Source organism: Triticum dicoccoides, chromosome 5A (genome assembly GCF_002162155.2).
Source record: "Triticum dicoccoides isolate Atlit2015 ecotype Zavitan chromosome 5A, WEW_v2.0, whole genome shotgun sequence".
Classification (NCBI taxonomy): domain Eukaryota; kingdom Viridiplantae; phylum Streptophyta; class Magnoliopsida; order Poales; family Poaceae; genus Triticum; species Triticum dicoccoides.
The window spans coordinates 514868040-514881749 of NC_041388.1; the positions used below are offsets into that span (position 1 = coordinate 514868040).

Genomic DNA, 13710 nt, shown 5'->3' on the forward strand with positions numbered 1-13710 from the left:
GAAGCGACCGGTTTCGAGACTTGGTAGTTTTTTGCCATGAATTAGGACAAAAGTGGTAGTTTTCCGCACAAAATTGTAAAGTGGTAGTTTTCTGTCACGTTTTCGTGAAATGTGGTAGTTTTTGGTTAAATACTCGAAATTATCCGGTGCCCCCAAGCGAGGCCTGAGTTGCATATCCACGACAAGTAATTCGGGATTACTTACCCAGAAATGGATGTATCTAGGCATATTTCAAATTTCATGCACATTCATTTATATTCATTTCCGCGACAAGTAATTCGGGACGGAGGGAGTAGTACACAAGATTGACAACTAGTATTTTCTACGTCGAACAAAATAACAGACTAGCATCCATGATCATCTCTTGTGAGTTTTTTGGTTTCACTTCTATCGCTTCGACCTCTTCCATGATACGTACATGCCTCGTCATGCCCTTTTTTTTTCAAACCACGTGATAACCTCATTATTTATTTATTTCAAAATGATGACCGACCACTCCTAGTTCCCGGGAAACAAATCCCACACAATAAACCCATTATTATTTTCTCAAACCAATCCCCACCTCTCGTTTCTGGGGAAAGAAAAATCCCTTGCAAAGCAATCAGCAGAAATCAAATAAATCGCCAATAGCAAGAAATCCTTTGCAAGCAAACAATAAAATAAAACTCACGTAGTTGTACAGACACAATGTCAATCGCATCATATTTTTCTTGATCTTTGCTTATAAATTCCCTCCCCACGTCATATCTCAAACTTAACCCAATCAAAATTTCCTATGTTGAACGACTGAAGAGAGTTGCCCCCGTTCCAACGCACAGGTATTTAGCTAGTAGAGATAGCAACAGGGCCGTATGCAGCAGGCTAGCAGAGCTGCGAGCTTAATGGTCAAGGGGGCAGCTGCCCAGGAGTCCCCCACCCTGCGGTGGTCATCTCGCCAATGGCGTCGTAAGACGGCCTTCACTGCTTCAGCTTCCTGTTAGATGGACAGCCGCGTCAAAGCAGAACTCTTTTCCAGGTTCGAACGTGGCCTCGAGCTCCTCGTAGCTTTGCAGAACCTTCAGGTTCTTCGACGCGTCAAGGTTCTCCTGCAGCATGCCATTGCAACAGATGTAAATGACCAACCAATTCACATCTAAAGTAGGCAACCCATGGATAGTAGTTGTTACCTTTTCAACATATTCAGCGACTGCGCGATTGATGATTTTCTTGATGGCTGCTTTCTTCACTTTTGATGGTCCAATCAAGTGCAGAGCGACTTCTTTTGGTACCTGAGCCACAACAAGATTCATGGAGCAGGTCAAAACACAATCCAGCTAGCATGAGCAGATGTTCCGAAGCAGAGGAACTAAATTTTGGTTGTCACGAGAACTTACATTTGGAGTTTTCCCTGAATCATTTCAAGTAGCACCAATGTCGAGGAAAGTGACCAGCGTTAGTTTCACAAAAAAAAAATTAAGCAGCTGTCTAAGCTGTAACAATTGAAACTGCTACGAAGATGCAAAGCTAAATAAATAAGAGAAGTGCAATCTACGGTTAATATAATTAAACAACTTCTATATGGATTAAAGCAAATAGCTCGGCTAATGATCCATTGAGACATACGATGAGTGTATGACACATCAAGAAGCCATTTGTTCTGAGTGTTCTTCAGATGTTAAATATTGAACTCATGGGATGAACTCCTAAGATTTTGAAGATACAAGATCGAATAACAGAAACAGAGTTGCAACCGTAGCTCTATCTGAACTGAGATGGATAGGGAAATAAAAGGCTTGCTACCTCCTTTCAATCGCCGAAATCCTGGAAGTGGTTGTGCCGCGGCAATATGCTTTGATAAGACTTTCTCAAAGACAGAATCCGTCATTTTACTGCTAACAGTTACTCGTATCTGTGTCTTGTAACAAAGAAAATGGAAAAGTAAAGAGATTAAGATGAAATCTGCAAAAGAGCTGGATTTTATTTTCAGTCAATTCTATTACTGAGAGCAAAATGCCAAGCAACCTCTATCACTCCATCTTCTTCGGTAAGCACAGAAACATGAAAATCTTTAAAGGCTACCGGTGCTTGCATGGGATTTTCTGCACCTGATAGCATAAGCCCAGAAGGTAAGATTTTCGGTACACTGTTTGGATAACATGATAAGAGGATAAAGGTGTACATTGTACTGGAGATACTGCCTGAAGCGCTCTGCAAACTTTATAGTTGATTCTGGAAAATAAATGCACAAGCAACTATGAGCAGTGAAGTAATCCATTAGTGGTAAGCACTAAGCAGTAGGTATTACTCCCTCAGTACAATCGAGTGTAAAAGGAATAAACATTTTTAAGACTGTCAATGATCCGATTAAGCAGAAGCAACCTACCGTTTTGAACATTCTTTGTTAAATATCATCAGACAAGCAGAGGATGGTACATCATGCGAAAACTGAAGTTGAGGTCCAAGCCCACTGGTGCGTTTGTGATTCACCATCTGCAGCACATTCCACAATTTTGTTTTTATCAATTAGTGTGCAAGGTCATTTGCCTGTCTGAACATATATCTTTCTACCTTACATCGCCCTGAATTACAATAGCACCCGTGTGTGGATTTAAATCTCTTAATGCTAAAACCTCTTAATACGTTCTCTCTGTTGCAAATTCTCTCGTAAGCATCAGTCCTAATCACTGAACCCAAAGTTCTTCACAAGTTTGAGGAAAGTTAAGAGCCGGAATTTTTTTAAGCCAGCCATTCTATTAGAATGGCAAATACATCTACCTAATCCTATCCATTCTCTTCAATTGCAACAAATTGCGCCAAAAAATAAAATCACCAACATTCCCCAATATAATTCACATCAGATAGCCTTAAACCCTAGGGAACGATAGATAAACCACACCTCAAGAGGGTAGCATCGGAGAGAGGGGGAGGGGGGTAGCGGGTGTACCTTGAGATTCACGAGGCTGGTTGCCGCAGCAGAGCCTCCCATGGAAATGGGTAACTCCATTGCTATCCAGTCCAAGAGAGCTTCTGCCGCCTTCCAATTCCAAGCAAGAAACCCCAGGACCAGGAGTGGAGTACTGGAGGTGGGCAGGAGGCAGTTATCCTATTCCCCCTTGGATCCCGACCGTTGATTTTCAATCGGTCGGACAGAACGTTCCGCGTCTGTTTCACTAGCACTTCCTTCAGATTCTGTCTTGCCGCTGGGCGCGCACGACGGCGGCGGCGGCGATGGAGGTGGCGGCGGCGGCGGGGGTGTACGAGGAGATGCTGCGGGTGGTGGAGGCCTGCGCCGCCCGCATCCGGTGGCGCCTCCGCCCACAATCCAAGCGCCGCCTCCTCAACGGTCCGTGTCCACTAACATGCTCCTCGTTCCTCCATTTGGTGCTCCCAGGAGTATAAGCTGCGAGCTCGTGTCGTTTCTTTCTTTGTTCTGTGCCGTATTGCTGAATTTGGTGCTAAAACATGTGATTCGGTAGCTGGTTCATCCATCCATTACCCGGCCCAGCTTGGCATAACTCGATCCAGCTAAGTTCAGATAGTTTCAGAGCAATGTTTAGTTCCAATAGGTTCAGGGTTTGGTACTACCAATAGGTGGGTAGATTGATCAGCTAGTTGCAGAATACCTGTGCAGGGAGACGATGATTTCTAATTCGAGACTGCATTTGGCATTAGTGCACTGAGGAGCAAACTTATTGAACTGGCACTGACGAGTTCCTGGCAGATATCATGTTCCTCTGCACCGGGTTGCGGCCTGTTATACTGATGGACTACGGCGGCACGATGCCTCAGCTACAGGACAATCTCTGCAGCCTGCTGCACCATGCTCGGCAGGTGATTGCCCGAATTCAGTGTGTTGAGTTATCTGTATTTTATCCTTCGCCGCTACTGAATATCCATCCAAAGCATCTCTCCCTTGTAAAGTAGCAACTCAGATTTGGAAGTTATGATTCTATCCATTGTTGAAATTTTGTATGAGCGAGCATTGGATGGGGCTACTTCACTGATTCAGTGGTAAGCCCTCATCCCACTGAGCTGATGTGTGGCTCATGTCGGCTGGTATTATTTCGTTGGACCTTTTGTCTTAGCAATTGGTGGCGACTTCTTGTATTTCTTTGCCGTCAAACAGTTAGATTTAAACATTTAAGACCTGAATCTTGATTGCTGTAATTTAAATTGGAGCTGGCAAATCGCAGTTCCATCTCAAATTGTTACATTTAAGCTATAGTTGAGTGTTTTAGTTATGATCTCTCTCAGTTTGCATCTTTGCTCGACCAATCTGTACTAGTCTTTCGAGTATAGCAGTTTTAATATCCTGTTTGACCTGTAGGAAGCAAGGATCTTGAATCCGCTAAGGGTGATGGTTATCAAAGACATGCTCTATTTGATTCACGTACAAGGACTTGCTGAACACGTGTCACCAAATGGAAGGTCACAGTACCAGCTAGCTTTTGTGGACCTAGAGAAAAGCTATTGCAAAGTCTTTACCTTCTCAGATCACACTTCTGTTTTTTTGGTTGATTGCCCTGTTTTACATTACTGACTGATCTCCTGGTACAGCTTCTTGCAAACACAGAAAAGAATGAAACCATGGTGGAGCTTTTATCCGTCCAGGATCGTTTTTCAGCTAAATTCCCTGTTGAAGCAGATGTAGAACCTGGAACAGCAAAGCAGAAGTCGGGACTTCCAGAGAGAGACACTGATGTGGAGTGCACTGGCATCAGTATTGCTGACGCGACCTCACTGGTTGTTGATCTGAGTGCCTTCCTAGAGGGTACCCGAATTGCACTGCCTTCTCTGAATGGGTAATTTCTGGTTCTCGCTTCCTAGAGAGTATCCAACCTCATGAGCATGGAATGCTAGTCCACTGGAATCATTGCATGGGCACTTGTAATCTAAAAGTACCACATATCCTCATTATAAAACATGGCACCTATTCTTTTGCTAATTCTTAACATCAGAATTGAAATATCTTGCACATTCTTATATTTGCTATGTTGCCAAAGTTAGCCATTTCAATTGGCCTCTCCCAATTCATTGTTTCATGTTGCAACATTTGTAGGTGGCTTTTGGGTTATCCTGTAACATATTTGTTTCGCAATGAAAGTGGTGAGGCGGCCACTCAGAATCTCTCCAAGCACTCTCTTCACATCTACAGGATATATGTGGTTAGGTTTGGCTTTTTTTCACGAACATTCCAGTTGCTTTTTTTTCCAGGAAGAAATTTCTTGTAGCTCTGATACTGGTATATCTTACCACAGAAATCGCCATTCAGATGCTAAACAATCAGAAGAGGAACTGCTGAGGTAAAATATATTTTCTACGGTCTGTTCAATTTTTTGCGAGGGGTGTTTCACTTAGGTTTCTGTGTTCCTGCCACTTGTCGAATGCTTATGTTTCTACCTGACCACTGCATGAGCTGTAGTTCAGACATACATACTTACGTAAGCTAAAATTTGCACAATTACCTGTAATGGGAGGGGCAGCGCCTTGGGGTGATCTTACAAACTAACAGTGACATGGTATATGCCAGTTTTTCAGTTCCGTGTGACATGAGCGCGAAACGCGACGAAGAACCATGGGCCAAGTCATTTCTAGCTGGCATAAACGGGAAGCTTGAGCGATGCAGCCACGTCTGGGACTCGGCGCGTCTGGAGATCGAGGTCTTCCGAAGCCAGTCCGGGGTCATCGTGTTGTAACTCAGATTGCCATTAGGCAGTTTTACCACTCGAAGTCTGCTAAGCTGGCATGTTCAATGCTAGCTGATGCCTGTATGTCGATTAGAGAACTGAAGGGTCTGAATGAGATTTATCATTAATATGTTTGTATGATTGGTGCATCGATGCATCATCTGATCATCATGATGTGTCATGTGTTCAATTCATCTGATGGATATCATCATGGTGTGTCATGTGTTCAATTCATCTGATGGATGTATCACCTCTTTGTCTTGCTGGTTGTGAATTACAGAAATTACTGTAAGAAATTGCGGTATGAGACCATTTCCCCTTTTCAAGCTGACCTTGTGCGCTAAATCCTCCATGTGGCGATTTTAGTCAATAAAAACTCTCTTTCTCCGAAGATTGTTCTACATTCTCAGGATTCATGAAATTCATCTGACTCAAAGATGGACCTCTTGTATGCCTTCCACCACCATCCTAGGATACGGAATAAAGGCGCCTTTTTGGGGCTCGCTGTGGGTGCAATGGAAGAAACCAAAGGACATCGGCCCCCTCATCTTCGCAGCCTCCAAAAGGAAGAACTGGACGGTTAGGGAAGCTTTACGGACAACGCTTGAATGCAAAAGATCGACTCTTCCATTGGACTCATCATGGACCACATCGTCCAGTTTGTAAACCTATGGATCCACCTTCAGCACACCTAGCCCCGTGATGAAGTCGAGGATGGCATCACCTGGGAGCTTGTGGCATCCGGCGATATGGCCTCCCTTACCATGCCCCCAACCCCCTCCCGTGTCGCCCCCTGCAAGGCGACGGGGAGGGAACCCTAGCGCACCGCCGCCGGGCACTCCTCCTTCTCCTCCCCCCTCCCTCGTCGTCGCCGCGTGCTCGGTCGGGCAAAGCTCGGCTGGAGCCGGCGGCGGCAGGCGGCTTCTTCTCCTCATGTGTTGGGCCGGTGCGGGGCGGCTCTGACGGGCAGGACGTGGCGTGGTGGCCGGGTGCCGCGGCGTGGCAGCACACAAGCGCCGAGGAAGCGGGCAGGTGTGTCTGCTTTGTGATGGGCGGCGTGGAGGACGGTGGGTCGTGCTGGTGGTGGCGTTTGGCGGTCGTGCAGGCTCTCCCCAGATCTGGCATGTGGCGGCCACTGGCGGCGAGGGATGTGTCAGCATTGGGAGGCAACGTGATATGCCCTAACAGCGTGTTTGGTTCAGGGGAATTAGAGATGGGGAATGGGAGTTGAGGGGTAAGGAGATTAAAAATCCACTATTTGATTAGAGGGAATGGGAGTTTAAGTGGGAAGGGGACTGGGAGTTGGGGAAGCCAATTCCCACTGATTTCTTCCCAGGGGGTACCCTGTTAATTCGTGAGGAGAGTTTTATCCCACGCCAATTCCCATCATATGCCAAACAAGGGAATGGGAGTAAAAATCTACTTCCCATGCCTAATCCCTTCATAAACACCCTTGTGCAAACTCCCATGCCCTTGCCCAAGTGTTTACCAAACAGGCTGTAAAGGTAATAATATTGTATTATTATATTTTTATTATTCATAATTAAAAGTTTATATTTCATGCTATAGCTGCTATGATCCTGGAATATGTGATTCAGTGGAAAACTCATATGCACGTGTGAAATGATAAACGGTAAACAATAGGTTCCCAGTCTCACCTCTAAGACTGGCTCAAGTGTTGTTGGTGATCACATTTTCCGGATCTTAGGATATCGTTAAGTGTAACGATAGTCCTAAAACAACATTGAAGATATGACATTAGAAGAATGATCATGTTGAATCGACCCAATACTTGCCTGTTATACTTTGTGATTATATCGTCTAAAATCATATGTAATAACATGGAGTGTTAGCATGTGTTTTAGTTCCTTAGACCATAAGAGTATCTCGGTTACTTCCTACCAGACGACGGATTTTGGGGTTTCTCAAACGTCATCTGTAACAAAGTGATCATAACGACAACTTTCAGGCTCACCGGAAAGTTTGACAAGTGACCGGATAGCTCGAGAGTGAGATTTGCTCCTTCGAAGATCGAGAGATATTCTTAGGGCCCTCTCGGTGTGATGGCATCTATCATCGTCTGGCCAGACACAGGTGACTACGCCACGGGGATGCCGAAACACGTCAACAAGAAAGAAGAACAAAACGGTAATGGGAGCAACGATCTAGTGAGCATGGTGATGTCTCAGGAGGATACCAATGCACACTGGGTTTTGCAAAGTATCGCGAAGCAAAGGTAACATCACATGATAACCAAAGGTTCACTCGAATATCATTTGTGTAATCATAGGGACCGATATGGATGTCCACAGTTTCGCTATGGGTCATTGAACAAGGGGGTTTCATTCATGTTTATGGTTTACCAAACCTACGGGGTCATGCTTAAGGTTATCATAATCTGCTGAGTGCTAGCAGTACAGGAGTAATGAGAATATATTTGTGAAATTGTTTCATTAATATCCGGAATAATTCCAAGAGGTCCCAAAAGCGTTTTGGGATCATCGGAAGGGTTTCGATGAATATCAGATAATACCGGGTATTACCGATTAATTATATATAGGTGGAAAAAAAATTCGGTGATGTTAAATTATATATATAATGGTCTAGAAGTGTTTAGAACATTTTACAATTTAAATATCAACGGGAATTAAAAGCCAAGAGGAGGGCCCAAGAGAAGTTGGCGCCCCCATTTCCTTGTGGGAGGGGGTGAATTGGACTAGGGGAGGGAGTAGGACTCCTCCCCTAGGCCGGCGCACCAAGAGGGCACTTCCCCCCTTTCTGGCTGCCCTCTCCCTCCCCTCTAACCTATATATACTAGAGGATTTCCACCTTATGTTAATACAAGTTTTGGAGCCTCCTCTAGTTGATCTAGTTCTACTTCTTGTTGGTCCTAGTTGACTAATTAGAGCTAGCCCTGGCCACCTGTAATCCTCATAATTATAAGCGTTGTGTGGTTCTAATCCCCTTCCTCTAATTCTCCGGCGACGATTAGCTCTGGACGGCGAAGCGCTGCCAATTAGAGAGGCTGTGCTTTCGGTCTTAAGTTCGAGGGTGGTTCGCGGGATCTTCATCGACGTTCAAGGGACTCCAAGTACGATCTACACCGACTCGTCTACTTCTGCTACACTCACGACGTTCAAGGGACTCCAAGTACGATCTACACCGACTCGTCTACTTCTGCTACACCCATTATGCATCTTCATATTGTTCCTGGGTGATCGTAAGGCGATTTTTTTTGTTTTCTACTATGTTTCCCAACACAACGGTGGGTGGTGTCTCCGGTGAGGTGGAGTTGCTCGGGTCTCTGCTTGGCGGCCTGGCATGGACTTCATTGTGGGAGGCCGGCCTGATGGGGGTGCCAGGGCCTCGATGGAGTGCGCCAGTTCGGGCGGCGCCATGTGGGGGTGATCACGGTGGTTGGGCTCATGCCGGCAGCGTGGCCTGGCGTGGGGGTGCTGCTGAGGCTCCTCTGGATCGTTGTGGGGCAGCCCATTGCTCTCTTACGGTGGTGGTCCGTGTCATCGGCGGGGAGCGCGCGGTTCTGTTTCGCGATGGTGGATGGCGTCCGGCGGAGTGTAGGTGCAGCGGGCGACCTAGTCTGTGCTAGTTGCCTTCCCATTAGTGCTCTCCTGCCTTTTTGATCCATTGCGGCGGCGGTACGAGCAGGTGCCCATGGTGCTGCTATGCTGGAGGTCAGGTCGACGCTGATGGCCGCGGGTGTGGCGGCGTGTGAGTTTGGCTCGACCAAGGTCAAGGACCAGTGTTGGGCCATGCTCGGCGGTGGCCGTCGGCAGCTACTAGGCCATGTCTCCCTCGGTCCATCGGGGTTGACTGGGAACGCAGAGGTGGATGCTTCCTACCATGAAGGCGCTCACCCAGGCTAGGTGGTTGATTTCGGGTTAGGAGTGGAAGGAGGTGCCTTTCGTTTCTCCCACCGTGGTTGTGTGTTGTGATTTCGATGGTTGGCGGTATACCTGGCCAAACCTCGGGCCGGGCCGGGCTTCAGGCCGGGCCTAGCCAAGCCCGAGCCAAAAAACCTGGGCCCGAGCCCGGCCCGGCCCGGCCATCGGGCCTAGTTTTTGGGCCCAAGCCCGGCCCGAACATGCAAAAGCCCGCCGGGCCTCGGGCCTCGGGCCGGGCCCCTTCAGAAAACTGCAAAAATGACGGGCCCGGGCCCGGCCCGGCCAGGCCACCGGGCTCAAAATCTAGGCCCGAGCCCGGCCCGGGAGCAGCGTCGGGCCGGGCCGGGTCGGGCCGAGCAGCCCATGGCCAGGTCTAGTTGGCGGTGACTCGGGACATGGATGCTGGGGCGGCGGCCCCAGACGGCGGTCTGTATGATGGCTTTCCGGCAGGTTCCATGACGGCAACAGTGGCTATGCTTCTTGGTCGTCTGGACGACAAGGGGTGTAGCAGTGGGTGATTCGGGCACACTTTCTGTCCTCGGTAGTGGCATTGCCTGGATCCGGATCAGGAGGCCGGTTTCTCGCCATGGCTGGTTTGGGTGCCTCATGGTGGCACGGGTGAGGTGCCGAGCAAAAGCTCCACACTTTGGCGCTGACGGCGACGATATCTGCGGGTGTCGTTATCTTCTTGAAGACGTCGTCATGGTTCTCCTCTCCGTGGCGAGTCTCTGGGTGAAAACCTATGTCCTTTTGGGCTTGACAATGGCGGTGCTTTTGCGTTCCCCTCATGAGGGAGTTGTCGTGGAAGCTAGGTGTCCTAGGTCGTGTCGTGGTGTTGTATTCTGGTCGTCATGTGATTAATTGTTCAGCAACGCAATCGTGTGTGGTTATGTTGACCAGTTATTTAGGGAGTTGTTGTATTAGAGGGCTGCCTCACTATATTATATCGTTTCGCCGTGTAACTTGGTGATGTTGCTTTATATATAAAGCAAGGTGAGAACCTGTTTTGAGCTATTATGCCCGTCATTTGGGGTAATTTAGAATGAGAGGAATGCAAGGGTCTTGAGAAAGAAATCAACACATTCGTTCTACATTCTTCGGCATATCAAAGACGACGCGAAACTCTGGATCACTGCGGGACATGCATTTGAGTACTATCATGTCGTGAGATTAATCATGTAATCATAATATTTTTGTTATGATGTGCTCCCGTGTCGAGCTTGCTGTTCTGGACTCTAAAATCCTTAATTAATGAATGAGTCAAGCCTTTTACCTCGGGTTTTTTGATCGATGAAAGCCTCTGCCTGAGCTCTAATACGTAAACCAGAAACCCGTTTTGTGGACAGAGTAGACGCACACCAGCCCGACCCAGCCGCCTGCTTCGACTTGGAGTTCGACCCGCTCTGCAAGAAAGAAAACGGAACACGCACAGAAGGGGAAGGGGAAGAGAGGGGCAGGGCACACCACCACCAAAGCCAGACCGCCAGACCGAGCGCGCGCCTTCCTCCGACGAGGCGAGCCAAGCCCAGATCGAATCCCCCCTCCCGAATCCATGGACGGATCCCACTCCCACGCGGCCGGAGGCGGCGAGGGGACGCAGAGGACGCTGTAAGCAACCCCCCTATTTCTCCGATCTGGAATGCCATGCGCTCCGCGAAATTTCTTATGCAATTGATAGTAGCATGGATGGAATTTTTTGTTGTCGATCTACAAGCCTCTAGGCTTTAGTTAGTCTCTCTCGGCTCATAGCTAACCAACCCAGCAGTTATAGCGCCTTCTGCATATGTTTATTCGTGGACTGTTGTGTTACCTATCTGAATTTTTTGACCTCCATGGCAGAATGAATGATTTTATGGTGTTAATATAGAAGCCTCTCCTTTGTCTTAGCTTATAATTAGCCAGCCCAATAGATATACATATAACGCCCTTTGTAATTTGCCCAAGAATTGGTTCTACCAATCCTGTGCATGCTATTGTTTTTTCAAAAATACTACTACCTTCAGTGTCCAGGCTTTTCCTGTAGTGTGCAACTGCAACTTTATCCTGGTGCTATTGTGTCTTTCAGTAAATTTGATGCCTTTTGTAATTTGTCCAAGAAGGTGCTTATAGCAATCTTGTGTGTGTTATTTTTTTTTTCCAAAATACGTTCATTGCCCAGGCTTTCCTCTAATGTCCAACTGCAACTTCTTTCATGGTGCTATTATTCTCAATAAATTTATTTGTATACGCACATGGTTAACTCTCGACGCTGTATTGCATCAACAGGAACCCCTATGTGACTGGTAACTCTGTGATTGCAATGAAATACAAGGATGGTGTGATCATGGCATGTGACACTGGAGGTTAGTTAGCTGTCACTTCTTCCGCACAGGCAAATGTAGTTGTTCCTGTGATATGCGACCCATTATCTGATTTCTTGTGCAGCCTCCTATGGGTCAACTCTGCGATACAAGAGCGTGGAGCGTATCAAGGAGGTTGGTAAGCATAGTCTTATTGGAGGGAGTGGGGAGTTTAGTGATTTCCAGGAGATTCTGCGCTATCTGGATGAACTGACGTAGGTTACCTTGTCGAATGGCTTTGCTCATGTGTGTTCTTTCTCTCTGCTGTGTGAAATTGATGTGACATCCTCATCTCTGCTCCTTTTAAGTCTGAATGATCATATGTGGGATGATGGCAACTCATTGGGCCCCAAGGAAATCCATGCATACCTGACAAGGGTGATGTACAACCGGCGCAATAAGTTTGACCCCCTGTGGAACTCCCTGGTGCTTGGTGGAGTGAAGAAGGGCCCAAAGGGTGATGAGAAGTATCTTGGCATGGTATGTTATTATATTGGTTTGAAAGAAGATTGCTGTTCTTTCTACTGCTACTGGTTTGTCATGACCTTATGTTGTGCCTAATTTTGGTGTTCAGGTTAACATGATTGGTACACACTTTGAGGAGAACCACATTGCCACTGGATTTGGGAACCACATGGCAATCCCAATACTTCGTGGTGAATGGCGTGAGGACATGACCTTTGAAGAAGCTGTTAAGCTGATTGAGAAGTGCCTGCTGGTCTTGTTGTACCGTGACCGGTCATCCATCAACAAATTCCAGGTTACAACTTGTCGTCTTAGTGAAGTCACTTACTAATGCCTAGAAGAAATTTAGCCAAATTCCTTGAGTATGTAGCTGCTGAACTGTTATAACATGGATGGTTTGTCTGGTTTGGTTGACAGATTGCCAAGATCACGACCGAGGGATCGACCATCTACCCGCCGTATGCCCTGAAGACCAACTGGGGATTTGCCGCCTTTGAGAACCCGTCCAAGGGCGCTGTAGGAACATGGTAGACATATGCTGCTGCAGCCATGAGCTAGAAAACGTAGCATACTCTGCTGCTGAAGCAGTTTCGGCCCGTGTTAGTGTTTGATCCGAACATGACTGGAACTCGACATCTGCTTTGTGTGACATGCTATAATTTGATTTCAAGTTTTATGAACATTGAGTGTGGTCGTGTGGACCTCGTATGATTGTGGTGCCTACTGTTTGCGTCAGTTAGATGTGCAGGTATCCCATTCACATGCCATGCTCTAGCGCTGTCCTTCTCTTTCATTTGTTTTTGCCATCGCAGCTATTCTTTCTTAGTTGACCGCACCTTTTGCTGCAATGGCGGACCTAGGTTGTTCGATGGATGCTGTAGCTGAGATCAGGTGAAGTCCTGGAGGTAGTGGTGGACAAGAACACCTCCGTGCTCGGGGTTGTTTTTAAAGTCACAATCGCAAGCTGCCGACGTGACAACCTGAGCACGGCTGAGTCCTCCTATCTGCTGCTCTCTGCGGCAGATTAGTAGCGAAAGCTCTGGCGTTATAGGCCAGCCCAGTTACCGAGCGCAATTCTTACGGTTTTACAGCGATTTTTGTTTTTTCTTTGGTTGTTTTGGATTCCTTGTTTTTTCTCTCGTTTTTTTCATATAAGACATGAAATGTTTCTTGAATAAAGGTTAACCATTTTTCTACCACATTAAAAAAATCGAAAAAAGATGTCAGCATTTTTTTAGTTACATAAACATTATTTATAAAAAGTGTGTGGACATTTTTCTAAATTACATGAACATTTTGGTGTATCCAGAAAATGTTCACCGTGTATTAAAAAATGTT

The 13710-nt window shown here is 46.8% G+C and overlaps 3 protein-coding genes across 4 annotated transcripts; 2 read left to right on the top strand and 1 right to left on the bottom strand.

Annotated features, from left to right (window-relative positions):
• Positions 1–640: 640 nt before the first annotated feature.
• Positions 641–3065, bottom strand: LOC119302463 (trigger factor-like). 2 transcript variants are annotated; one of them, XM_037579499.1, is made up of 8 exons: positions 2924–3065; positions 2363–2469; positions 2159–2208; positions 2002–2084; positions 1780–1888; positions 1374–1387; positions 1167–1268; positions 641–1085 (listed from the first exon to the last, which is right to left on the bottom strand). In XM_037579499.1, the coding sequence occupies exons 1-8, from the start codon at positions 2981–2983 to the stop codon at positions 966–968; spliced, it is 645 nt and encodes a 214-aa protein (XP_037435396.1). In that variant the 5' UTR covers positions 2984–3065; the 3' UTR covers positions 641–965. The 2 variants fall into 2 exon arrangements, with proteins under 2 accessions (XP_037435396.1, XP_037435395.1); XM_037579498.1 differs by having other exon boundaries at positions 1780–1894.
• Positions 3066–3130: 65 nt separating this feature from the next.
• Positions 3131–5916, top strand: LOC119302462. Its single transcript, XM_037579497.1, has 7 exons — positions 3131–3322; positions 3701–3810; positions 4307–4456; positions 4537–4781; positions 5039–5149; positions 5238–5282; positions 5510–5916. The coding sequence occupies exons 1-7, from the start codon at positions 3208–3210 to the stop codon at positions 5673–5675; spliced, it is 942 nt and encodes a 313-aa protein (XP_037435394.1). The 5' UTR covers positions 3131–3207; the 3' UTR covers positions 5676–5916.
• A 5074-nt stretch (positions 5917–10990) lies between these two features.
• On the top strand, positions 10991–13083 carry LOC119302465 (proteasome subunit beta type-4-like). Its single transcript, XM_037579500.1, has 6 exons — positions 10991–11176; positions 11834–11910; positions 11993–12122; positions 12216–12387; positions 12482–12667; positions 12790–13083. Exons 1-6 carry the CDS (start codon positions 11121–11123, stop codon positions 12901–12903), a joined length of 735 nt encoding a protein of 244 aa, XP_037435397.1. The 5' UTR covers positions 10991–11120; the 3' UTR covers positions 12904–13083.
• The last annotated feature ends 627 nt before the right edge of the window (positions 13084–13710 follow it).